This window comes from Epinephelus moara, chromosome 24, assembly GCF_006386435.1.
Source record: "Epinephelus moara isolate mb chromosome 24, YSFRI_EMoa_1.0, whole genome shotgun sequence".
Lineage (NCBI taxonomy): Eukaryota > Metazoa > Chordata > Actinopteri > Perciformes > Serranidae > Epinephelus > Epinephelus moara.
Window position 1 is genome coordinate 49,550,501 of NC_065529.1, and position 26,314 is coordinate 49,576,814.

At 41.6% G+C, this 26,314-nt stretch overlaps 2 protein-coding genes across 4 annotated transcripts in view; one reads left to right on the forward strand and one right to left on the reverse strand.

Annotated features, from left to right (window-relative positions):
- The window catches only part of LOC126385760 (nuclear factor 7, brain-like), a 410,666-nt gene that overhangs the window by 88,172 nt on the left and 296,180 nt on the right, over positions 1-26,314 (forward strand). The gene's annotated exons all lie outside the window — the stretch shown is intronic.
- The window catches only part of mmp24 (matrix metallopeptidase 24), a 109,942-nt gene that overhangs the window by 48,689 nt on the left and 34,939 nt on the right, over positions 1-26,314 (reverse strand). The window contains exons 2-3 of the mRNA XM_050037678.1: positions 11,917-12,065; positions 7,403-7,519 (exon numbers count right to left, since the gene is read on the reverse strand). Of these exons, the coding sequence (XP_049893635.1) occupies positions 7,403-7,519; positions 11,917-12,065 (266 nt within the window). The remainder of the gene's footprint in view (positions 1-7,402; positions 7,520-11,916; positions 12,066-26,314) is intronic.

Below are 26,314 nucleotides of genomic sequence, written 5' to 3' on the forward strand. Positions count from 1 at the left end.
CACACACACACACACACACACACACACACACACACACACACACACACACACACACGTGTCTAACACTTCAGTTGAATATGCAGAGGAAACAGCCATACACTCACCTGGTGCATTTAAATAATAATCTGTTGTGCAGAGAGCTGCAGCAGCTACGAGTCATGAGCTTCATCACAGCTTTTCCTGAGTCACGGCAGCTCGCTGAATAAAACTCAAGTGATTCCAAACTAAGATGAACGGTGAGAGTGAAGGAGAACAGAGAATCTGCCACGCTGACAGCTCCGTGGGGCTGCACTCAGGCACACAGCAACGGTAGGTATAACGTTTAACATGTTCACCATCTTAGTCCGTGTTATTAACAGTATCAGAGTCGTTGTTTTGAAAGTCACAAGTCTTTTCACTCAAGTCCCAAGTTGAGTCCCAACACCTAAACCTTGAGTTTTGAGACCTAAAGAAGTCATAATGCCGTCTTCACCAAATGTAAAGCCATTTTAACAACAGTCATAAAATAAATTTACAAATTTCATGAATACCTTTAAAATAATAGTATTTATTTGTCAAAACAAGTGTGACTGAACTTAATGATAAACTAGAATTAGCATCTTGTGGTTGTGTTCCTCCGTGAACTAGTCAAGATACACGGATTACATCCATGTCTGTGAAAACATGGATGCCCTTGGACACACACAGCGAGGGTGAGGCAGAGAACCAAAGTCTGATCAATTATGAGATATGGATTAATATTTGTGGGCCTGTCATATGAAACACAATAAACAAATGCTCAGGTTAGCACAACAAACAGAATGGCGTGCGAGTCAGTCACTATGACAAGCGCAAGTTAATACTCCGGAGTTGAAAGACCCGCCTGCCAATCAGCTACAACAACATCAGCAAGTTGTGTATAATAATGGACAGTGTGCCAGCGCTGTTCATGAGTTGTACGAGATGTGAGTGGAAACATCCAACATACATTTGATGACATCACCCAGATGTGCCGATCACTGGGATGAAGAAAAAAACACACACCAGACTCCAGCTCCTTATCCCAGCTGCTTTCTAGGACGCAACAGCAGAACGGGATACGTTATAGGTGTATGAATGGAAACACACTGAACATGATGATGATGCCCATCACTGGAATCCTTCTTTAGTCTGCCTTCTTTTCGTATGTTTTACCACCAAAAGCAATGCACCCTAATTTGTACATATTCCACATACTCTTATAGGCTGCGATCACATGACAATGTGCTGATGACAGTAAACGAGGAAGTAGTCCCCAGCACTTGTAATGCCCTCTATACACTGTGCGATTTTAGCAATCTTATAAGACCATTGCATGACACACTGTGAGACGTGGATCTAATAAACTTTGGTACGACGTCAAGTTTGATGTGTGCAGATTGTACGATGGCCGTTTACTACTGAATCGCAGGTTACGACGTACGTCAATATGCAACGTCATCAGCGTACGTCATCCATCTGCGCCACCATAGGTAGCTTGCTCACCTGGAAGTTGCAGTTCCTCCGCAGTTTCCTTCCATGCAGCGTCTTTTTTCTGGCGGTCATGATAGCAGCTGGAGGAAACATCAAATCAACAAGGCTTCTGCTGCCACAGCTCCACCAAACTTTCCTCTTTCTGGGAGTTCCACACACTTCTTTTTGTTCGTTTTACCTCCATGGCAAGTGATCATTTGTTTGGGTTTAGCGTCAGGGTCGCGGGGACCATTGCGCCATTTCATACTGCATCTCTTCTCTATTGGTTGATTAGTAGGCGTAGGTCGTAGCAGCTGTCACACTGTGAGATAGTCATCCTAAATTTCTGACACCGTCAGAATTTTATCTCAGGTTATCTTTGGTCACAAGACATTGACAACAGCCGTCCTTGAACCTGTCTCACAGTGCGACATAAGACCACCGTTTTAGAGCCACGACCAAAGATATCGCCACGTTTCTCCCACGATGGTCATCTTTCGTCTGGGACAGCCCAAAATCACACAGTGTATACCGGCCATAAGGAGGCTGGTTTCTTTTCCTAAACCTAACCTCCATAACTTTAAGGACGTACAGTTAGTAGGATATCATACAAACCGCTCTATAAGAATATGTTGCCTTCTACAATGTAGACCGTAATGACATGAAAAGACACAAATATTAGATATAGATATTTTTTCTGTGTGGATCAGCATGGATGAAATATGAAAACAATAAACACTTAATTTTGTTCGGCGACCCGTAACGTGACATTGTAAATCTAATATTACCTGAAATTCAGGTTCATTACTTTGTTTCTGCTAAAAATAAATATATTACTATAAACCGTTACTTGTGTAAACCGTTACCCCAACGCTGGTGACATTTGTAGGTAAACAAATGCACACGTAAACACAACGGGTAATATGGAGCTCTGTAAAATGATCAAGGTCCATGTATCATACGATAAGTCAGTAACATAATTACTGTGACAGGCCTTCTGCAGGTATTTAGTCATAAACAGACGTACTGAGCTAAAGTCATACGACTGTCAAAGATGTTTCACCTCATTCTGAAGAGATAATACATGTTTGTAGCAAATTTCACAGCAGTCCCTCCAATCAATCCAATATATTTCACTCAAAACCACAAATGAAAACCTCACTGTGGTGCATTGAGAAAAGTCACAGATCTCCAAAACCAGAGGGATTCATCCTCTGAGGAACATGAACGTCTGTACGACACCTTGCAGAAATCCATCCAGTACTTAAGGTATTTGAGTCTGGACCACAGTGGTCCAACCATCCAACAGACAGTCATTTCCATCCCGACAGACGTGCCGCCAGCACGGCTAAAAATAAATGAAAGAAATCTGTGATTCTTTGACATTCTTACATTTACATCAGCTCAAAATACACACACACACACACACACATCATCCACAGAGTATCTACAGTCAGAGCAGCTAAGGATGCATATGTTCTCTCCTTCTGTTTCTGCCTCTCATCCTCTTTCAACTCGCTTTAAATCAAATGTGCTTTGTTGGCAGGAAAGTTAAGGACAATGTAGCCGAAGCATCAACATCAAAGTGAAGCATCTTTTCTTGCTCCGTTTCTGTCTTCTCGCTTCTTCATTCCTCCTCTCTTATTTTCCTCTCTCTCCCTTTCTCCACTGTTTTTTAAAATTCACCTCCCTGTCCTGAGGCATCAATGGAAATTTTTCATTTAGAGATACACAGTTGCATAATCCTGCAGCTACAGCGTCGAGCAGCGGGTGATAATTTACAGTTGCCAGCAGCCCTAAAATTCCTTTCAGTGTGTCTCTCTGCATTGCTGTCAGTGTCAACACATTGCTCCAGCTGCTGCAGAATTACTGTTCAGAGCAGAGAGGAAAATCATCCTGACTGAACTCATCAATATCCTCAAATATCACTGGTTTCTTCAAAATCTGCACAAAGGGAAGATTTATTTTTATTTCTCATTGTGTGGCATTCAAGAGTCAAACAAGACTTCTTTATGGTTCTGTTACTCTCTGGAAACGGTGTATTTAGCCATTTTTGGGTTTGCAACATGTGAAGCCAACAGATAGACAATAAAGAATTGGATTTTGCAGCAAGAATATTTCCAGAAGGTCCTATAGGTTTAGTTCCTAATACACCTAGGATTCATCCTAGGCAGACCCAAAGTACACCGAAAGCTGCTTTTTTTGGTACATGTTCATTTAAAAGGTAACAATTTTAAGTTTCTCTCCTTTACAGTCAGAATTATTATATATATATATATATATATATATATATATTTACTGTATATGGAAACACTTCTAGAAAAATCTAAATTGATAAGATGGACTGAGTTTCCTTAAGACAGAAGTGAACAGAAGGGCCATCATTTACAATAATAATAATAATGATGGTCTATTATCCTCTTGAGCTCAGGAGTGTAATACAGCGCGTTTACATGACATTTATTGTGTTAGTCCAACTTAAACCAGACTTTTAAAATACATGTAAACATATTTGTCTGACTGAAATCACACCCAGATCATGTGACTCCTGCATGTATACAGTCAATCAGACCCAAACTGGCCGAGGCGCTCTGAGCATGCTCCACAGTTTCCGCCCCGGGCTTTGACCCGGAAGTCCAATAGCATTAAATGTGTAAGAGAAGAAGAAGCCGGTAACAACATGGAGAAATCTACATCCAGAGCCGTGACTTTTTGGACGGACCAAATGTACAGAGCTGTAAAGTTGTCCACCATGGTACCAGTTAGCTGCTAGCTAACTGTAGCTAACTTGCTTGGTCTGTGATGTTAAAGTCTAGTCTAGTCGAGCTATAACTGTAGCTTAACTGTGCATGTAAATGTACTTGTGTCCTTGTACTGACTACAAGACCCATAAGTCACATTGCTTGCTGTTGACAGGCCCTTCCTTTCAACACAGGCTTTTGTTAGCTATTGTGGGCTGTGGAGAGGACATGGAAGCTCCTATTGGCTCAAGTGAAGTGTCAATCAAAAGGTCAGAGTGCAGCCACCATTTTTGTATCAACCTGTCGGCATGTTGACATGCAAATTGGAGTCATTAGGACAGTAGGAGGAAAAATATAAAGGTCTGAAATGATGCAGTGACAGATTGTGGATATCTATGGATTGAATAATGTGACTGGATTCAATATTTTGCTGGATTTAGATCGTCTGGACCTTTGGGAGTGTATGAGGACTGTTATTGTTGGAATATTATTGATCTGTGGATTATGATGAGGCATAACAGGTGAGTTATATCTGTTGGTTGGTTGAATGCCTGTCTGACAGAAGCATTTATTGAACCTGCTGTGGTGGTTGTATCTTTAAATGGTCCACATCAATCACACCGCAAGGCCCTTAGCTTTGTAACGACTTTATGACGAGGTTGTAGGAGTAAACTACACACAACAGTTGTTTACATATCATAATCAGCTAAAACATACGAGTTTGATTGCAGTGTCATATGTTGCGCACAGTAAACATCAAACGAGCCACAGTGACATTGTTCAGTGTTTCATCTCCACTTTAAAGGTTGGTGACAGGGTGTGTTCCCACATCGCAATTTCCCCAAAATCTCTCAGCAACAGAAAGCCACACGAAGCATTAACTCTCACAGACTGGCTGGTTCAGTGAAAGGGATAACAGGAAGCCATGCCCACAATTAGTGCAAAGTATCATGGGAGTAAGTAAAACATGGATAAGAGCATCATCCGACTTCATGCATCAGAACAAAACATTGCCAGCGAACATAAATCTGTATCATAAATAATGTAATCCAGGCAGCATTACGTCTCCTCCGAAAATCATCAGCCAATGAAAATGAGTCACACGAGTGCAATTCATCGGAGAGAGCTCTAGAGATAGTTTGGCGCCTTAGAAGAAGAACAATTAAGTTAAAACTATTGGAGTAATGCAGCTTGAACAGTGGCAGTGGGGCTGAAGACAACACAGAGCTGTGCTGCAGGAATGTGACAGCTGATAGCAGGTGAAACAAGACACGGGGGGCTGAGGAGACTCAAATACAGTAAGGAGAAACCAGAGAGGACTGTGATCTCACACTGTGGCTTTAATGTAACTCTGTAGAGTGGGTAGCTGTAATGCAGGAGGGCTGGGATGCCTTCAGTGTCTCATGGGAGCGGCGTAATTTACATTAGACCTATAAAGCTGTAAGAGGGGATGTGTGGAGAAAAGGAGGACAGAAGGGTTTAAAGGAGGAGTGAGAGAAAGAGAGAAGAGGCTGCAACGCCCAGCTTAATTAATTATTGTATTTGCTGCACTTCAAATGAGCTTTTGCATTTTTTTTTAGCCCTCAAGAGTACCTGGAAATTTAGAACGAGAGACAATGGCTACACCTTAAGTTGCAGGTTATTAAGCTCGTGAAGGAGAGAAGGCCCAAGCTCATGAAGTTCATGAAGACATATTTGGTCATGAGTGTTGCAACTGACCGATCCTAAGTCCCGCCCCTTTCACGTGACCAGTGCACTGACAGGAGTAAACATGGAAGCAGTCAGGAGCAGTCTTGTAAGGAGGCAGGTTGGGGTGGTGGATGGGGACTTTCCGCTGGGGGATGCGTGTTCGGAATTGTGTGAACAGTGAACTGTGAGTCATTTTAAGGTGCGTCCTCACCACGTTTCTCTTCCTAAACCTAACCTCAGTAACTTTATGTTAATTACGGAACCGTACGTTAGGGATGTTACGTTATTTCTGGGGCGCTAATTTGTCGTATATGATACAAACTGTTGTGTTTGCATTTTTGTAGGATACGATATGAACTGCTCTATGAGAATATGTTGCCAAATACAAATGTCACGTGTCCATGGTTTACAGAAACAGATAGCTTCTAGGCGTCAGGCATTGTAGCTTCATGAAGCCGACAGCAAAGACTACAGTATGCTATGCAATGACGTATTCACCATATTAACTTCTATGAATGAGGCAAAACTTACTTTTGGTTTCAAAGGTACCATACCGAGTGTTTGGTGAAAACAGGGCTATAGATTTAAATTCTGTGGGAAACATTAAACAGCAACTGGCTTTCGTGGTACTGATCTAGCTGCCCTGCGTACATTTCAATCTCAGGTTTTAGGGGCATTGACAGACGTCGCCCCCTTCATTAGAGGAACGTGAAAACACCTCTCTAGTGACACACTTTGCACAAATACGAGTCAGTATAGTCAGAGTCAGACATTTTAGGTCCCATGAACAGAGGAAAAGCACATCTTTGAAGTGGAGGGGGACTTTGAGTTTTAGATATTTTCTCTGAGGAACTACCCAAATATGTGGAGTATTGTTTCTGCTAGATTCATGACACTGAGGCTTATTTTGAATTTGAGAATTTGAGAGCAGGAGTGGGAGAAAAGATACAGCGAGAGCAAGAGATGGAGCGAGAGAAAGAGGGGATAAAGTGGGCAGAAGCAACAATGGAAGCTGGGATGTGTTCAGTATCTCGTGGGACGGCTCTAATCTGCATTAGACCTATATTACATAGCTGAGCTACCGGCTGCATCGTCACATCACACAGCGGAGGGTTTTACTGTATGTAGACAGTGAAAGACAACAGAATAAGGTGGAAAGAGAGGAGGGATGAAGAGAAAGACGGAGAGACGAGTGGGTGGATGTAATGCAGGGATGTGAGATGCATTCAGGGTCCCGTGGGATGGAGCTAATTTACATTAGGCCTAGCCAAGCTCAGACTGGGAGAGAGAGAGAGAGAGAGAGAGAGTGAGATGGAGACAAACAATAAGGGAGGGAATGGAGGAGGACAGGAAGAGAAAAGAAGAAGAAGAAAATGAATAGACAGAAAGGGAAGTTAGCAAGAAAGACAAAGACAGAGGAAGAAATAACAGAAAATGGAAATAAATAGTAACACTGACATGAACAGAGGACAGAACAGACAGATAAATAGATGGATAGATACCTGTAGGAGATCTTTTTATCTCTCCATCTTTGTCCCGTCAGGGCGTAGCGTTTATTCCTCGGCCGGTAGAAGATGTGAGAACGATCTGGGACGCCACAGCGAGGTCTCTTCATCCACCTGAACACAACAAGTGTTTCACTGTTTAGTTCACAGGACGCTGCATTACCGGGAACTAATACCAACTATATCTGTTATTCTGTTTATGAACATTTGCTGGACAAATTTTAAACTGTGGACATGATAGCCGTAATCCTTCGAAGATGGCAACATGCAAAATTTGCTGTTCGCTAAGCTGTGCGCCTCTTAATAAACGCTGCACTGACAAGATTCCCGTTCTCAGACAAAAGCAGCTCTTTGGTTCTGACCAGTGATTGTAGATTATTTCGGGTGAAATAACTTTTGCTGGCAGATTTGATCCGCTGTACATGATGGCTACATACATGATATCATGCTAAAAGACTGAAGGTAAAGCCAACAGGTCCCAAACAAAATGCCATCATCCTCACCAGCTGAGGATGATGGATGTTTAAAGAGACCTGGATACAGTCTTGAAGATGGGACCAGGGGTGAGCGATATGGCCCTAAAATAATATCACGACATTTCAAGTATTTTTGCGATAATGATATTCTTGACAATATGACAAATTAGTAAAAGAAAAGTTTATTCCACACTACTGAAGCAGCTCCTCTTTTGGAACCACTGCAGTCGCTAATAATTTCGCTTTCAGCCATGCTTTTTGTTGCCGTGGGTAACAGTATGTCATCAGTATGTGAACAAGTCAAAATATTGCCAATATCACAGTATGATTATATCACATGATATTAAAAATTATACCGGTATTACAGGGTTTCTGCGGGTAATTAAAAAGCATTAAAAGTCATTAAATAGATTTTGTGAAAATTAATGCCTTAAATGGCATTAAAAAGCATTAAATTCAATGTCCAGAGGCATTAAAAAATTACATACACTTGATGGAAAAAAACATTGTTATTCACAATTTATTTTGATTATATAAACATTTAATAATTTTGATCAGAAGTATAATGTGATGATTGACAGCAGAACCCTTTAATTGGCTATTGTTTACGGCCGGTGGCCCGGTGCACGAAGTCACAACACCAGATGCTTGGAATGCAGCGTGCTGTGAAGGGGCTCATGCTGTGGCGAAAGAGCGGAGGGAATATTAGCAAATGTCGGAAAAATGGGAAAATGCAAGTTTCAGCAGAAGTGGTTGGATGAGGAACTATTCAGAACCTGGTTAAAGCCCGTCGACGGTAAACCCGGAGAGGCATTTTGCAGCGTGTGCAAAAAGATCTTCAAACTTTGCACAATGCCCGTCAATGCGGTGAAATCACACATGCTGTCAGATAGTCACAAGTCGGCGATTAAAGGCAGGCAGCAGTTAACTGTGCCGAATTTCTTTGCCGTGACCAGCAACACAACTTCTGCTGTTGCCACCACAACTGCAGCTGCTGCTGCTACCACCACACCTGCCGCTACAGTGACCGCCTCCAGCCTTTTCAGGTTAGAGTTAGTTTTTCACATCATTCTTCAGGCTGGTTTTGTTATTTTTGAGATGTGCAAATAAATTCTGAGACTGTGAACCGTCTTGTGAGCCATTTCTAATTCACTATAGAGTGACAGTTAATGTAAATTTAGATTTTCTCAAATATTCAAGATTAGCTTTGTCAAATGCTTACAATTTTGTCTCTCTCTCTCTCTCTCTATATATATATATATATATAAAATAAATAAATAAAAAACTGTATCTGCGGTTGGACATGGGCATTAAATTTGTTTAAAGTGGCATTAAAAAGGGCATTAAAAAGCATTAAATTAGATTTGCTGATACCTGCAGAAACCCTGTATTATCATGAACGAGATGATATGGCACACCCCTACATGAAACCCTGTTCATTCCTATTCCTTAGCCAAAAAAGCTCAATTTCCTGCTGCATGCAGGGATGTCAACGGTTAACCGGAAATTGATTGACCAGTGATCGGTTAACGTCGGAATATTTTTGACCAGTTACGCATGTCGGTCAGTAGGTTAATTTTGCTACTCCTCAGTTTACTGCACTCTGTACCAACTGGGTCTGGTGGGGGCTTGCTAGCGGCGCTGCTCATCCAGCAATTACCACAAGTATTGCCATCCTGACCCAATGGTGTTGCTGTGGAAATACTGTGTCAAACCTCCACCCTCCACCCAGGTCGCTCCGGTGAGTATGGGGCTCATTTTTTAGCTGCAAACTCTCTTTAGCATCACTGTTAGCTACATTTGTACCGTTAGCAGTGTCAGCACGTCAAGTGATGCTAATAGTATAGTATAGTCAATAGTAACATTTGGTGAAGAGTGCAATATGACTTGTTTAGGACTTGGGTTTTGTCAGGCTTGACTTGGGACTTAAGTGCATAGACTTGTGACTTATTTGTGACTTGCAATACAATGACTTGGTCCACTTCTGGAACATCCTGCCACTCTGTTTCAGTCATTTACCCACACCCTGTATAAAGTGTAAAATGACAACCAGTTTTCCTACAGCAGTTGTCAGTTACCATGATAACAACCGCAAAGACGATGGCCGACGGTGACAGCAGTTCTAAATTAAAAACTTAAAAAGAGTTAAATTAAAAATCCCTGTTGGCCAATCGGCAACACAAATTGGAGTTCACCGAGCTCAAGCAGGAAGCTGCTGCACACTGAGGCTAAAAATGTCAGGCCAATTAGAGTCCATTTATAATCAGTTATAATTCATCTGTAAGGCCTTTAATCATAACTGCAGTCTGAAAAGGTTTCATAACAACCATGAAATAATGTTGAATCGCCCACACAAACCAGATTTGTTTGTACAACCCAGCTGGGAGATTGAATAAGGGGGATCACATTTAAAGCAGCAATGATCAATAGCTCTGACTGGATCCAATCACTGGGTGCGACGTGAACATGGTGGCATGCCGTGACAAACACACCTGAGGTGTCACCTGACTCTGCAGCTGCTCTCAGCTCTGCACAGCTTAATGGAGTCTTTACTGTTTTGGTTCAGTCTCTTTCAGTAGCAGCTGTTTAACGTACTGTACACTACCTGCTCAGCACCAGTAGACGGTTAGTGACTAGCTGGTGAACACAGTGGAGCTTTCACCTTCAGGAGCTGGAACTCAAACGGAGCTCAAAGGAGAAGGAATATTGGACCTACACTTGTGAGGTGGCCAGAAATAAAACTTTGTCTGCTGGATGTGGAAATAGCAACATTCACTTAAGTTTGTCTTATATTTCATTCTGTTAAGAGAAAATACAAGAGAAGTCAACTCCAGATGCACTGACTGTTCTTCACCATCCAAATCTGCTCTTAGCTTTGCTGACTGATGAATCCCCTAAACACTTTATAAGGACAGGTGTCATGTCATGTGCAAAGACTCTGAGGGTGCTTTCACACCTGTCCTGTTTGGTTCGGTTCAGTCAAACTGAAGTTCATTTGCCCGCACAGTGTGGTTCAAACACAGCAATCACACTCAGGTGTGAACACACCAAAACAACCGGACCGAGACCTTCTTGAAGAGGTGGTCTCGGTCCGGTTCCAAAGGAACTCTGGTGCGGTTGGTTTGTGGTGAGAAGGTGTTCCGACCTGGATGTGAAGCAACTGCAGTCACATGACACATTGTTTGGGTTAAACATGAGCATGTTACAGTCCTGGAGGATTATTAATGTGCACCTCCTCCTGTACTGCCTTAATATGCACATTCAGCACATCCAATGCATCAAAACATTGTTTTCTAGTTGGAGCCGCGCCTCGTTTTCAAACTGTATGGTTTGACTAAAATGAACAATGACAGCAATATAGTCCACGATGAGCAGCGCTAAAATCAACCTGCGTAGTTGTCCCTCCATTGTGACATTAGAAAGTGTCACATTTATCTTGCAAGTGTACTCTTCTTCAACGTTTGCTTTACTTCCTGGATTTTTCCCACATGGAAATTCTGACCAATCAAGAGCAGCTTTCTCACACAAGGCATTTGATCTGGTCCTCTTGTAAATGCTGCCGTGAGAACACGAACCAACTCTAGGCAATTATACAACTTTGGAACAACATGAGTCCCTGATTCAGACCAAAGGAGACCACTCTAGGGCTGACAGCAGCCTAAAATAACAGCAAAAAGAAGAAAACACTGGTGACTCCAATGGGTACTAACAAAATAAGAACAAATTGTGGATATGAACAGATCTTATATTGCTGCCTGCATGAGGCCCACTGTCTTATATCGATCATAGGCCCATGAATTGAATCAAATCAAAACTGTATCGTGGCAGACTTTTGATATCGGCAAATATCGTATTGTTGTCCAAATAATCAATATAATATCTTATTGGGATGAAACTTGTGATTTCCTCCCCTGGTAGGACACAATATAGCAGATTCGGGCCAGATTCGGGCAGGGGGCTGTAAATTCAGTAACACTGGACTAATGGCTTATCTTTAGTTTTTATTGTGCAAACACAAACACATGAGTGACTCACTCTATAGTCGTCTTGTCCAGTACTCCCGTCACAGGGATACCGTAGAAGCGCTGCATGGCAGCCACGGCGGACTGCATGGCGTTCTCCTCTCGTAGGTCTGACGTGCGGACGTCATGAGGCAGCAGGTAGCCGTAGTTCTCCAGCCACGTCTGAGAGAGAGGGAAGAGGTAAAAAGACAAGGAGGAGAAGTTTGTTAATACAGTTAGAATCCATTACAATGCCTACTTTATCTCAGGGTTCAGTTTAACCACTTAAGATAGTGTCACAGATGCTGACAAGTGGCTAACTTACTAACTGCTGAGTTGTAGATGCTCAGCGACACAGTCAGCAGCTGTAGCAGTGACACAGCTCAGAGAGTGTGTTGAGGTACTTTTAAACCCTTAGTGCCTGATTGCTGCTGTTTACATCAAAATATATGCTCCTTCTCTGAGTCATTACTCAGTCATATCTGAACACACGGACATGATACAAATATTTTTAGATTGACTGTATCTCTGATGTCCATCACTAATGAAGTTTATGAATCCACTTGAAAACATAGAAACAAAGAGAGCTGCAGAACTCGCCTTAGGATCATCACATCTTAACTTTTCTTCAGTATCACAGTAAACACGCGACAGTTGTTCGTAAACCCATGGACACACTGCAAACAGGAACTGCTAATAGCATGTACCATAATATCAGCACATCATCAGTATTGGCTTTATTGGCTTTAAAATTAAATATTGGAGATAGCCAACATGTCTTTTAAAAATTTGTGCATTCATCCATTTTCATCATCATCAGCAAAGTACCCCAGATGTCCCTCTCTCCAGGCGTTCCCAGGCCAGATGAAATATATAATACCTCCAGCATGTTCTGGGTCTGACCCGGGGCCTCCTACCAGTGAGACGTGCCCAGAACACCTCTACGGGAGGCTAATCAGATGCCCGAACCACTTCAACTGACCCCTTTCGATGCGAAGAAGCAGCGGTTCTACTCCGAGCTCCCTCTGGATGTCTGAGCTCCTCACCCTGCCTCTCACGCTGAGCCCAGACACCCAGTCTGTCACCCAGTCTTTCACGTCTCCATCTGCTGGTGGGCCATCATGTTAAGAGTATGCATGTTTAATATGATGTTAATTCCACTACAGAAGAGATGATGATCACTTAAATTAGGACGGAACAAAGTGGATATATCAATAACGGTTACCCGTCAAATGAGTTATCGGCAAAAAATCCAACATCTTGCATCTCTTCTTTCAACGATTTTGTATTTGCCAAAATGTAAAAATATAAATATAGCCAAAATATAACAAGCCGCTCAAGTAGCCCACAGCTTACTCACTGATTTCATGGCAATAATGTAGACTTGACTTTGAAAACCAATTAAGGCAAAAACACACCGACCCATCAACAGCAGCCTGAGATATAAAGTAAGTATTCAAACAACAGATGTGGCATTTTACATTAAAGGTCTTTCTTTAGTGAAGTTTTCCTCTGATGCAGCGAAGCAGAACAAGAGAGAGGAGGGAATAAAGGGTGTGGTGACGACCGAAAGAGGATGAAAACAGACTCTGTGGAAAAGAGAGAGGACACAGAGAGATTTATGGACTGTGTCAGAGAGAAACAGAGAGAAAGAGATGAAAGGACAAGGAAAGCGCCATTCCTCCCAAAAATCTCACAGAAAATTTGATTCACACTGATCCAAAATCGATGCTGAATCCACAAGTTTCCTGGGATGATTCTTATTATGTCGTATTTTTCACTTTGCAGCGTGCCTGTCTCTTTAATATGACATAACACAATCTCACAGCCCTCCTGAGAGGGGGGAGAGGAAGATGAAGAAGGGAGAGGAACAAGAGAGGTAAATGAAGAAGAGGGAAGAAAGGAAGAGAGAAAATAGAACGAAGGGAGTTGAAAGAGAGAAAGAGCAGCAGGCAGAAAGATGAGAGAGGGGAGAGGAGGGTGGGGAGAGATAACGAGGGGGGAGGTTGAGCCCTTCTCCACAGTAGGTCATTAATATTTCAAAGTGTGTGCCAGCCTCTCCCAGCCAGTCCGAGCCCAGCACCCAGTGCTCAGCTACAACATGAACGTCTGCCTAACCACCATGACGGACGCAGAGAGGTTAGCAGCGCCGAGGGATCCAGACTGTCATTTATCCCGAAGAGAGAAATATTCCCTGTCTGATCACAGCCGACCTCGAACAGTTACACACTCACAACCTTATACACACTTTAACGTGTGAGGAGATAAACCCCTGATTTCTGTTTCATTCTAAAACATAATATCATCATTTGAAACAAAATAAAAATACATTTTGATAAAGCAGTTAATGGTTTCGATATAAAAACCTGTAACTTGATTTAAGTCTGCCAACATAATATGATATTTAATGAAGGATCAGTTTTCCTTTGTTGGTAATAAAACATCTAACGAGCTCTGTCTCTGAGCTCGATGCCACTAAATCCTACAGAGGAGATACGGCTGTAAGTTTCCTGTTCTGTGTTTCTATCAGATGTCTGTCGACAGATAACAACCCAAACATCTCCAGACTTACTCGAAATATTTTTTTGGCAAATAACATTATCTGCAGGCTACACTGTGCTAAAGAAAGCTGCATCCATGCTAACATCTTTTTATTTTAAAACGTTCTCTGTACACACAATCATTTCAGCACAGTTTCAGAAATAATCTCCATCTGTACTAACTAGGGCTGAGTATTTTTTAAAATTATAATACCAGTAAGGGGTGTAAGAACCATTGATATGGATTTATATATCAATTCAATGACCAAGGATTCCAGTATCATTGATGCAAAGTGAAAACATCAATCTATATTGTCATCTTTGGGATGATTGTTGTTTTGAAAGTTTCTGACACTGTCAAACAGCAGCAGGCAGACGACAGCGTGCAGTAAAGAGAAAGACGATGAGGATAACGTTATATACTCCGGCATAAATCAGCAGAGGGGAAATATTTTCAATTTCGGAGAAAAAAACCCGGCACATGCTGTATGTAAACTATGCCCTTATGAGATAAAACATGAAATGACATGACCTGCCTGGACGGGCATCTCATTCTGCTAACTTGTCACTACAGCAACATCAGCTGCTCTGTGTCAACAATGTTGAGCTAAAAAAACATGCATGCAGTGTGAAATTCAGCTGTGTTGTTCTGACGGGAGATGCAGTGACTTAAACCAACAGTGAGTCAGAAAAAGTCTAAACAACACATGTAATTTTTTAAGTAATGAAGGAAGGAAAGTCCGCTAGCTGCGAGGCTAATTTATGCAATGTAAACATGTGTAGGCTAATGATGGGTAACTAGCAAAAAACAAATGACATGTCTGTGAACCTTGACAGCTATTATTGAGCTGAATTTTATACCTTTGTTGAATTATCTTGTTGTTTTATGTCTGTTGGGAGAAGTTTGTCTATATTAGACAGACAGGCCTGTTTTAGAAAAAAGGTGCTGGTTTAGGTTAAAATGAAAAGATTTCTACCAGAAAGGACTTTCTGGTAGAAATAAGAGAAGAGATCTCTTGAGACTAACAATGAGGTAGAACTGTTACTGGCAGTAACATATAAGACGATCAAGGTAGTTGAGAACAAATTGAGAGTTGTTGCAAAGTCATCAAATCATTATCCATCTCCAGTGGAAGCCACACAAGAAAACACAAAATCACAAAAGGCATGCAGACGTAGCTCTGATGTTTTGGCTTGACACATCATTTCCAAATGTCTCTGTTTTTGCTTGTTCCGACAAAAAACCCATAGTTTCAAACTAAAACAGGATTAGCAGCATTTTCAAAGTCTCCATTTCAGAGGTGTGGCATGGAGGCTAGGTGTAAACGTAGTAATAGTTATACATCTTAAAACCGTATTAGTGTGGATGAAGCCTGACTGTTGTGTATTCTTCTAAACACATTTGTTTCCATCCCAGGTCGCTGCTGCACAAAAAATGGAGGATGTGTGAAACAAGCTATGTGAGTGCTGGTCTCTAACTCCACTGTTTAGCTAACGTATTTAGACTGTGATCTGCCTCTAATCCTGAATGTAAATGTGAACACAATGTGCCACATGGTCCATGAGCCGAAAGGAAACTGAGCGCTTACAATCCAATTAAAAATCTGTGGTGATGACAACATCACTGCTCTCTAACAAAACATCTCAATCTGAGTCCTGTAATTGAATTCTGGTCCATCCAGACGACGATAACAAAAAAAAAGAAAGGAAAAAAGAAAAGAAAACAGAGCTCCGGGCCAAATTCAACAAAAACGACTGTCAAGAACAAGACCTCTATTTGAAGAAGACAAAAATAATGATTATACAGTTTAATCTATAAGAACAAAATCAACAGTGCAGTCTTAACAAGTGTTGAGATTTCAGCAAGCATTGATGTTGTTCTTCATGAAGGTTTTGTGTGTCTTTTTCATTTCTCTAAACTAGTTATTATACACTGAAGTACTGATATCACAGTGTTTCCAAATCATTAATATTTCATTCTCCCTCAACAACTGACTGTCACGTGCAACACAAAAGTGACCTGAACCCTAAAACCAAGTCTTAATCCTCATACAGTCCTTTAAAGAATGAAGGCCAGCCAAAATGTCCTCACTTTCCAAAAATGTCCTCGCTCTGTTGCTAAATCACATGCTGTGGTCCTCACTATGCAGTATGCACAAGTAAAAACACACATCTTTATCACAAAGTGAGGACACCTTAACAAAACATGCGTAGCGAGGACCAGCCTCCCTCTTGAAGTCATCTTTAATAGAAGTGCCACTTTAAATTAGTAGGAACAAAATTATAATCCATCACTCTTAATAATACTTTTAAACATATAAATAACTTGGTTCAAGGCCTGAACGAGCACTGCAGGGACCTAAACTAAACTAAAGGTTGAAGTAATCACAAATAATTAGTTAATGTGGTTTTGATATAGAATTTTAGATCTTATTAGACAACTCATTTTGACAGATGTAAGAAATTTATGAAATTGACTTGATGGTCACACACACACACACACACACACACACACACACACACACGCAGATACACAGACACACACAGACACACAGACACACACACAGCACTCTCTGCAATGATGTCTCCAAGGACCACGATACTGCATTAGTCAGTATGTTTGTGTGTATGTCCATGCATGTGTCTTTATACAGCCTGTGTTGCTGTGTCTATATGCAAGTGTGTGTGTGTGTCCCTGTGTACTCTGCTGACGAGTGGGCCAGCTGCTGCTGGCTCAGAGGAAGCAGTTTGAATTAAATAATTCACCAGCTGCTATTATACAACAATTACTACAGTGCCATCAAAGCTCTGAACACACACACACACACACACACTCACACACACACACACACACACACACACACACGAGTTTCATACAACATGAGTGCAGCAACATAAATCACTGGTGAGATTAAAACCTCCCAGCCAGTTCTCATTCCAAAGACATCAAATAACACCACTTTGTCAGTGATTTCTGCGTCCGACACCGACACCTAAAGCAACCTTTTGCGGCAATATGACACGCCGCTGGGTGGCGTCAGTTTGTAACACTGCCAAACAGAACCTTTTTTTGGTGTTATTATATGCCACCGCTCAGCTGTCATGGCAGTATGATCATGGATGGGCGACATCAGTTCATAATGCAGCTGGATGGCACCTATCGTGGCAGTATGATATGCCACAGGACGATGTCAGTTTGAAACGCTGCCGATAACAATGCAATATAAGGTGCTTGAAAGTCCCTGTAGGGCGGGTAGGAGGGGCGGCGGATGGATCCAACAACTCCTGGACTTTCACCCTAGAAACTGGTTTTCACTTCCTGTAAGAATGTGGAGCCAAACCATGGTGGGTTTTTTCTAAACCTAACCATGTGCTTTTGCTGACATCCCGGCGTTGGTTGTGGCGTCCCAGAACATCAACAGCAGAAGCAGAACACTCAGTACATACTATGTTGACTTGAAAGTCCACTGACAAAGAGGCAAATATGACGACTTGGGATGAGTGTGTTGCAGCCGAACGTGTTGAACCTCCATATGTGAACATTTTTAATTAATATTTTTCTCTGGCTCGGACAAGAAGGTTTCCCACAGCTGGTGGACAGTGATTCATCGGATGTTCTCAGAGTTTGGGAAACCACAGAGACACAAAGTTCAGTAACCAGCTCGTGAACATAAAGCCTGAGAAACACAATTATCTGGAGAGGACAAGAGGAGAAGCAGTCACGGATTATAGAGGTGCTCCCCGCAGAGAGGCTGCTGCACACTCAAAGGAGGAGAGTTTCACTGCCCTGCAGGACAAAATGACCAAATTATGTCTTCAGCACGTCGCCAGGATTTATGATCAAAACCAATAAATGATAACTTCACCAGGTGCCGAGATTTACCGCTTTCAAAGCTTAATTTATTTCCTGAAAACTAAGATAAAACATTCCTACTGCTGTTTTCACTGCTCGACAATCACATCACGTAACATTTTAGATAGATAAGGTAAAGGCACAGTTGGGACTTTTTTGACACAGCAGTATGCACACATAGGCGACATCTATAAATGTATCAGGTGCTTCTTAAAGGTCCAGTGTGTACGATTCAGGGGGATATATTGGCAGAAATGAAATATAATAAGTATGTTTTCTTTCGTGTATAATCACCTTAAAATAAGAATCATTGTGTTTACGTTACCTTAGAATGAGCTGTTTATATCTACAGGGAGCAGGTCCTCGTCTACAGAGGTCACCATTTTGCACCGCCATGTTTCTACAGTAGCCCAGAACGGACAAACTACACACTGGCACCAGAAAGGGACATTAGGATTTTTGCATCGGTCACTGTAGTTAGCAGTGTCTCTCACAGAAGTTCTAACTTTCCATTTGTTTATTTATTTATTATTTTTTGCCTGTGTGTCCTCATGCATCAGTCTGTGTCCCTTCTCAAAATTCTGAGGTTTTTGTGGGACCCTGAATGCAGCGCAGGCGGAGCTCTTCATGTGTTCTCATTTCTCCTCAGCTGTAGTTTGTGGAGTTGTGCGGTGGATAACGGTTCAGTCCATCTGATCAGAGCTGATCAGATCAGATCGATGGATGAGAGGAGCAGCTGTTTGTGAGTGACAGCAAAGTTTTGAACAATTTAGTTTTACTTTCACTGCGCCTGATGTTCTGCTGCTCTGTCTGTGCCCAGAGTACACTCTGTGCTTAGAGAATGTGGTGCAATGAATAACCAAATGGTTTATATATATTTCAGCAGCACTCCTTATTAATGATTCACCTCCAAAGATAGAAAATCAAAACGTGGCGGCAGATGTTTTAATCGTGGCGGGCTGCCACAAATAAATCAATGTGTGGAAAATGTCTGTAGATTCATAAACATACAGACAATGCCTCTAGTGTGTGTCCAACGCAAGAGAGCACATTTCTTCATGGATAGAAACCTGTAGCCATGGGGGAGGGGCTAATTTTGTCCGTTTTCTGCCATCCAGTAGTTTGAAAATAATACCGGGACAGAAAGAGGACCTGTCAGGTACGTGGCATGTTTTGTGAAATATTTAATTAAAAAGACTGAATGAGTCATAATGACAACCCGACTGGATATAACGGGTAAGTATATTTTAGCATAATAACATTAGTCAGATTCACAGTGTGTTAAAACTACATTCTTTTTCATTACACAAACTCACTTGATGATCAACACAGGAAACTGAATTGAAGGAAATAGCCTGTTAGCTAGTTAGCAGGCTGTTAGCTAAGCTAGCACATTGTCATATAGTCTCTCACAATTCCACCTCAAAAGTTGAATTTTTTTAACATACTTGAGGCAAATTCCAGACAGAAATATTGCTGAGGGGAGGAGTTTTGCAGGAACATTGGATATTACAGAGATTTCCATTGGAATGAATGGACTCCTGGTTCATCTCTGTACACATGCGTAACTGGAAACGAGGGGTTAATCCCCCTAAATCTTACACACTGGACTTTTAATTTGCACATAAAAACAGTTCAAATAACAGGACTTTGAAACAAAATCAAAAAAACAAAATTTCAAACCAGGAAAAATGTCTACACTTAGCTTTAATGGAAACTAGCTCTTTAATTATCTATGTTAGCTCATGTTGTTTTGTTGGGGTTAGTAATTTGATACATGTGATTTGTGTAAACGCAGATAACATGTTGCTGTTATTCTTGCATGATGTTTAAAAAGGTTTCTAAATACATTCTAAATATTTTCTAATACATGTGTATATTGTATCTTATATATCTGGAAGAGAGTGCAGCAGTCACACTTGTTTACTACTCAGAGACGTGTTTCAGAACGCTCACAGGGTTCAACTCGGGCTCAGTTTTTCTGCATAAACTTTTGACAGAAATCATAAAAATACAGTGAAACACAAACTGTGATGCTGGGATGTAGAGACCTCATAAATATCACAGTAAATAAAAAACACAGAAGGGTGCATAACACCATAACAGAAGTGTTTTAATTTAAATATATTAACAATGCTTTAAATCACATCACACTCTGAACAAAGCTTCACTGTTGTAACCAGTGTTAATGTTTCTGTTTATGGGATGCAGCGACTCTGAACTGAGCTTCAGAAACCCCCTGCAGCTCTTTGAAGATGACAGTGAACAAAATATAAATCAAAATAAAATGAAACAACTTACTGCACAATAAATACCTCGAACTCTAGTGTTTAGTTCAGGCTGACCCACAAAATGAATATTCACTCTGCTAACAGAGCAGCAAATCATTGGTTTAGACTCACTTTGAGACAACTACGCAGGTTGATTTTAGCGTTGCTCATCGTGGACTATATTGCTGTCATTGTTCATTTTAGTCAAACCATACAGTTTGAAAACGAGGCGCGGCTCCAACTAGAAAACAATGTTTTGATGCATTGGATGTGCTGAATGTGCATATTAAGGCAGTACAGGAGGAGGTGCACATTAATAATCCTCCAGGACTGTAACATGCTCATGTTTAACCCAAACAATGTGTCATGTGACTGCAGTTGGTTCACATCCAGGTCGGAACACCTTCTCACCACAAACCAACCGCACCAGAGTTCCTTTGGAACCGGACCGAGACCACCTCTTCAAGAAGGTCTCGGTCCGGTTGTTTTGATGTGTTCACACCTGCACAAATGAACCGCACTGAGGGGGCAAACCAACTGGAGTTCAAATGAACCGAACCAAACATGGCAGGTGTGAAAGCACCCTTCGACACTTAAAGATCCAGTGTGTCAGGTTTAAGGGGATTTAGTGGCAGCTACAGTGAGGATTACAGATTGCAACCACCTGCAACTTCTCCTGGTTAGAATTCCTTCAGTGCTCATTGTTCAGTTTTTACCACGAGCTGAATAATCTGCAGTGGTCTCTTCCTCTCCAAAACAGACTTGTTAACTTAAACCAGTAACAACACTGAATAAAGCAGTTTTATGTTATAAATCAGTGTTTCTCCAATGCTGTTTGGCGGGTCGGAGATGTTCAGCCCGCCTCGCTAATCCAGATGTTGAAATAACCCATGTACATTTTCTGGACAAGCAGACAATTTTGGTTGTGAAAACACTGGACAGTAGTCCTTAAGAAGCGAGGTGACAGCTGATGTTTTAATGCTGTAAAAAATGTCTTAGAGAGGAGGCTGGGCTGGATGTTGAGCACAGAAAGTATCTGACATTGACACTAGACAACATTTTCTGCATCACACCCAGTCCTGTCACCAGATGAAACTTATTGGTGGATGGGGTTTGACGTTATTTACTTCATTGTTGCAGCAAATTCAGTGTAATTTTGTGAGAGGCTGCTCGACTGCATCAAGATCCTTGAATGATTCACAACATTTTTTCCACGCGCTTTTCATGCAAAACCAACTCATGCAATGTATTTATTTAGAAATACACAGAATTAAAGGTACACTGTGTTGTGTTTCTGTGCAAAATCCACTCTACAGGCTTGCCATACTGTAAATGACACTGTGACAGCATCTATAACTTTATGTCAGCCAAACAACAGGTCTGTGACAGCATGAAGACAGCACAGTAAAAATGTTTTAGTTATGTACTTCAGTCATGAAGATAAATTCACTGACAGCACAGAGCTGTGGCTCACGACGGTGCCACATTTCTTAAGTGCAGCTGTTGGTAGAAAACCTTCCTGCCACGGCCGATCGATACAGACAAATGACTACAGAACACAAAACTAAATATTACAGAAAACCACCTGGAAAGCTGCTTGAAATAATTAAAACAATAAATATCGCAGATGACAGGGTCAGAGTGTATGACAGAAGAAAAAATATACTTCAGCCTGCTGGAGGTGGAGCTGCTGCAGCTTTACACTCTGGATGTAGAATCCAGACATGCTGTGGTGTTTAACAGTCGTTCATTAGCGCCTGAGCACCGACCTGTGTTAGGACCCTGCTGACATTACTCACTTTATTATCAGTAGTGTTTAGACAAATGAATCGCCTTTTAAAGGGACAAAAGGTGCTCGAAAAGACACTAAACTTTGCACACACATCAGAACTGGTGCAACTTTTGATATTTTAGGGATCTCGTGCTCGATAGTAAAAAAATGGCTAGAATTAATGCCCCGTGGTTGTATGCCTCTGAGCACCAGCCAAACTGCACTTACAGTGCAGAAGATCTATACAGTCAGCACAGTTTCAAGATTAGAGTCACCAATTCAGTATCTGACCAAATGTCTCCCTTTCTGTTCTTGAGATATGACGTGCAGAATATTATGATGTTACTGTGACCTTGACATTTGAACTTTGAAAACTTGAAATCTAATCAGTTCGTCGTCGAGTCCCAGTGGACAATTTTGTCAACTTTTAAGAAATTCCCCCAAAGTGTTTGTGAGATAATGCGTTCACGAAAATGGGATACATACGTACAGACAACCTGAAAACATAATACCAACAGCTACAGACATCGCCAGCACAGAGGCATAAAAAAGTCCATTGGAGCCAATCTGTAAACCCAACAGGAAGTCAGCTGGGGACTATGTTTATATGCACACTAATATTTCACTATTATTCCGCATATGAAAGTATTAGTTTGATATGGGTCATGAAAACAGCACATTCTGATAAGATAGTTCCTATTAGGCCTTTTTCTGAATTTAGCATTTTTCGATTAAGACGTGCAATGTGTCGGTATTAATCTGGCTTGAGGATCATTCTTTGGACATGTAGACAGCACTTTGGGAGTCTGTGTCTTGACTGGAGTATTTGACCACAGTTTACAACACACGACCTCTTGTCTAACTTAGTCGAGATGCATGCCTGAAAGAAAAGTCCACATTTCTGGTGGAAAGAAGAAACACAACTACTTCTAAAAATCACCAACAACTTCGTTATCAACAGGTTTCTGGATATATACAATAAGGCAACACCACACTTTTCAAGAGGTGGTTGAAGGAATGAGAGGGAGGCTGTTTGCATGGTCCAAGAAGTCCAGCACTGATGGACAACTCATATTTGGATGCAAAGAACTAAAATGAAGCGTAGGGCTGGGCGATATGGCTTAAAAAACCCATTGCAATTATTTTCTTCTCTCTCTTCAGCCAGTTTGAGCTCTGGGAGGCGCTATAGAGTCCCTCTGGCAACCAAAAAATGTATCTAAGAAGTCCTTTATTCCAAGTGCCATCAATATCCTCAACTCAACAAAGTGACTGAGTTTTAAACCACAGACAGACGATGAGTTTATTTAATGTGTTTAAGTGTTTTGTAATGACTTTGTTTTACTGACTGTCTGCTTTTACGTCTTTTGTGTTTAGTGAGCTGAAGAACAAGCTTCCACCCATAGTGGATAATAAAGATAAATTCTATTCTATTCTAGGCTATATTGCAATACATGTTATATATATATCGATAAATTCAAATCTCCTCTAAACTACTGTAGACTACCAAATTAATAGAATAAACTACAGTTACAATAAAATTAAATAAAGGGGCTACTGTCACATAATAATGTTAAATTAAGTACTGTTATAATAAAGTTCCATAAAATACTGTTAAATAAATCAAAGTGGAACCACTGGTGCTTTTATTTTGAAGCACCCGGCTCACCTTGGACTGGAAGTGTTGCAGAGAGTTTAACTGTTGATGCTTTAAACATGAGGATTTTATTCACTGTAAGCTGGTAACAAACCAACAGCTCTCCAGTTCACATAACAATAGTATTTGCAATGTAGGGTATGCAAAGTAATGACAAGATGAAGGACAAGATAGAGGCCTTTGCTTTCTGCCGCAAAAACAATGAATGCTCCAGCTATTATGGTTTTTATTTTAGTTCAATATATATACTGGATTATGCAACAATGATCTCCCACTGTCATTACAGGAAAGTACCTGCGTAATTATAGCAAAACACCACATCTGCACTGCGTGTAATGTACGGTAATGACATGCTGATAGGGAAGACAGAAGAAAACAATGAACACTAGCTATTATGGTTCTCACTTTAAGATCAATTTAAACAGGATCATGCAAACAATGATACCCTGCGGCCATCCACGGGATGTCCGTTATCCATCCATCCATTTTTATCTGCTTATCCAGGGCCGGGTCGTGGGGGCAGCAGGCAGCTCCTCCTGAGGACCCAGAGGTGTTCCCAGGCCAGAGGGGATATGTAATCCCTTCCGTGTATTCTCGGGCATGCCTCTGGGCCTCCTATCAGTGGATGCCCGAGACACCTCCAACAGGAGGCGCCCTGGAGGCATCCTGAGGAGGAGTAGCGGATCTACTCCGAGCTCCCTCCGGATGTCTGAGGTCCTTACCCTACCTCTAAGGCCCAGACACCCAATGGAGGACACTCATTTTGGCTGCTTGTATCCGCAATCTCATTCTTTTGGTCACTACCCAGAGCTCATGACCACAGGTGAGGGTTGGGACGTAGGGACATCCCAATATCCATTATTAAAGGGTTAAAGGACGTGTTGAGGCTGCAGCAGAGGACACAGGTCGTACCAGGCAGCTCCCACGTCTGAGTACGTGTGAGTAAATAACTGTTCGGTCAGCATCATCACCCGGCTGAGCACCAGATTAAATTCATACATGAAAGTCTGAGAGACTGTCGTTTCCGTGGTTGGACTTTGATTTGAATGCATCACCTTGCAGTAAACCCTCTGCCTCTGAACACGAGACATTTCTATTTAACTTGTCTCTCCCACACGCCCACTCTCCCTCTGTGGACTACTCATCTATTCAGTTACATAAATTACATGACAACATCAGCAACAAACTAAATTTCCAGCCCCTGGTCTAAAATGTATTCTATAAATCAGAGCACTCTCACTGCAGCATTTCATTTGTATCTGTTGCTTCTGGAAACCACGTGAAGGGTTCAGAAACAGGGACAGTTTGTGTGAGACATTTAAGGATGCATATGTTCAGTTTACATATTCTAAACACAGTTTAAAGCTCCAGTGTGTGTTTAGGATTCAGGGGGGTATACTGGTAGAAATGGGACATAATATAATAAGTATGTCTTCCTTATTGTATAATCACCTCATGATAAGAACTGTTGTGTTTTCATCACCCTAGAATGAGCCGTTTATATCTACATAGGGAGCAGGTCCTCGTCTAAGCAGATCGCCATGTTGCACCACCATGTTTCTACAGTAGCCCTTAAAGGACAAACCAAACACTGACTCTAGAAAGGGACATTTGCTTTTTGTGTCGGCCTCTGTAGCTAGCAAGCTCCTCCACGGTAAGCAGCATCTGAAAAGAAGTTTTAAAGTTTAAAAGGGGCTTAGCAGAACATTCAGTGTGACACTAACGGCACTAACGATGGATTGGAAATGTATTAAGTGTCTGCGAGCTGTAAATTCACCACTTCTAAGCAGAAGGAAGAAGAGTTATCTCAGAGCCTTACGGTGCAGAATCTCTTCTCCTCTGTGCCACTGCATCACGTCCACAGCTGACTGTACCAAGGAGTAGCTTGAAAGTCAAGAGCGCTCACTCAGCAGGAGACTCTGGGGACCAAAATGTCCCCAGAAGAACACCGCACAGCACTGACTATCACACTGCTCAACCTGAAGCACTCTCAGTCGACTGATGAGTCTCTGACTGACAAATCTCTTACTTTAAAAGGGCAGCACCTAGCGTAAAACTTCAATTAATAGCCCAGGCTATTATTTACTGAAATCACTGAACTGAACAGGCCTATATTTGGGACAGGCGTCTAATTGAGACAGGCCTTTATTTGTCAAAATGTGTAGCCACGCCGGGCTAGTAAAAGGGAGTGGCTGTTAAATTGGTACAATGCTTTTAATTGAAGTTTTCCGGTAACCTGCAAGTCTTTGGACTGTGAGAGGAAGCTGGAGCACCTGGAGGTAAACCCACACTGACACTGGGAGAACATATAAACCACACAGAAGGGCTCCAGCTGGCCGGTGAG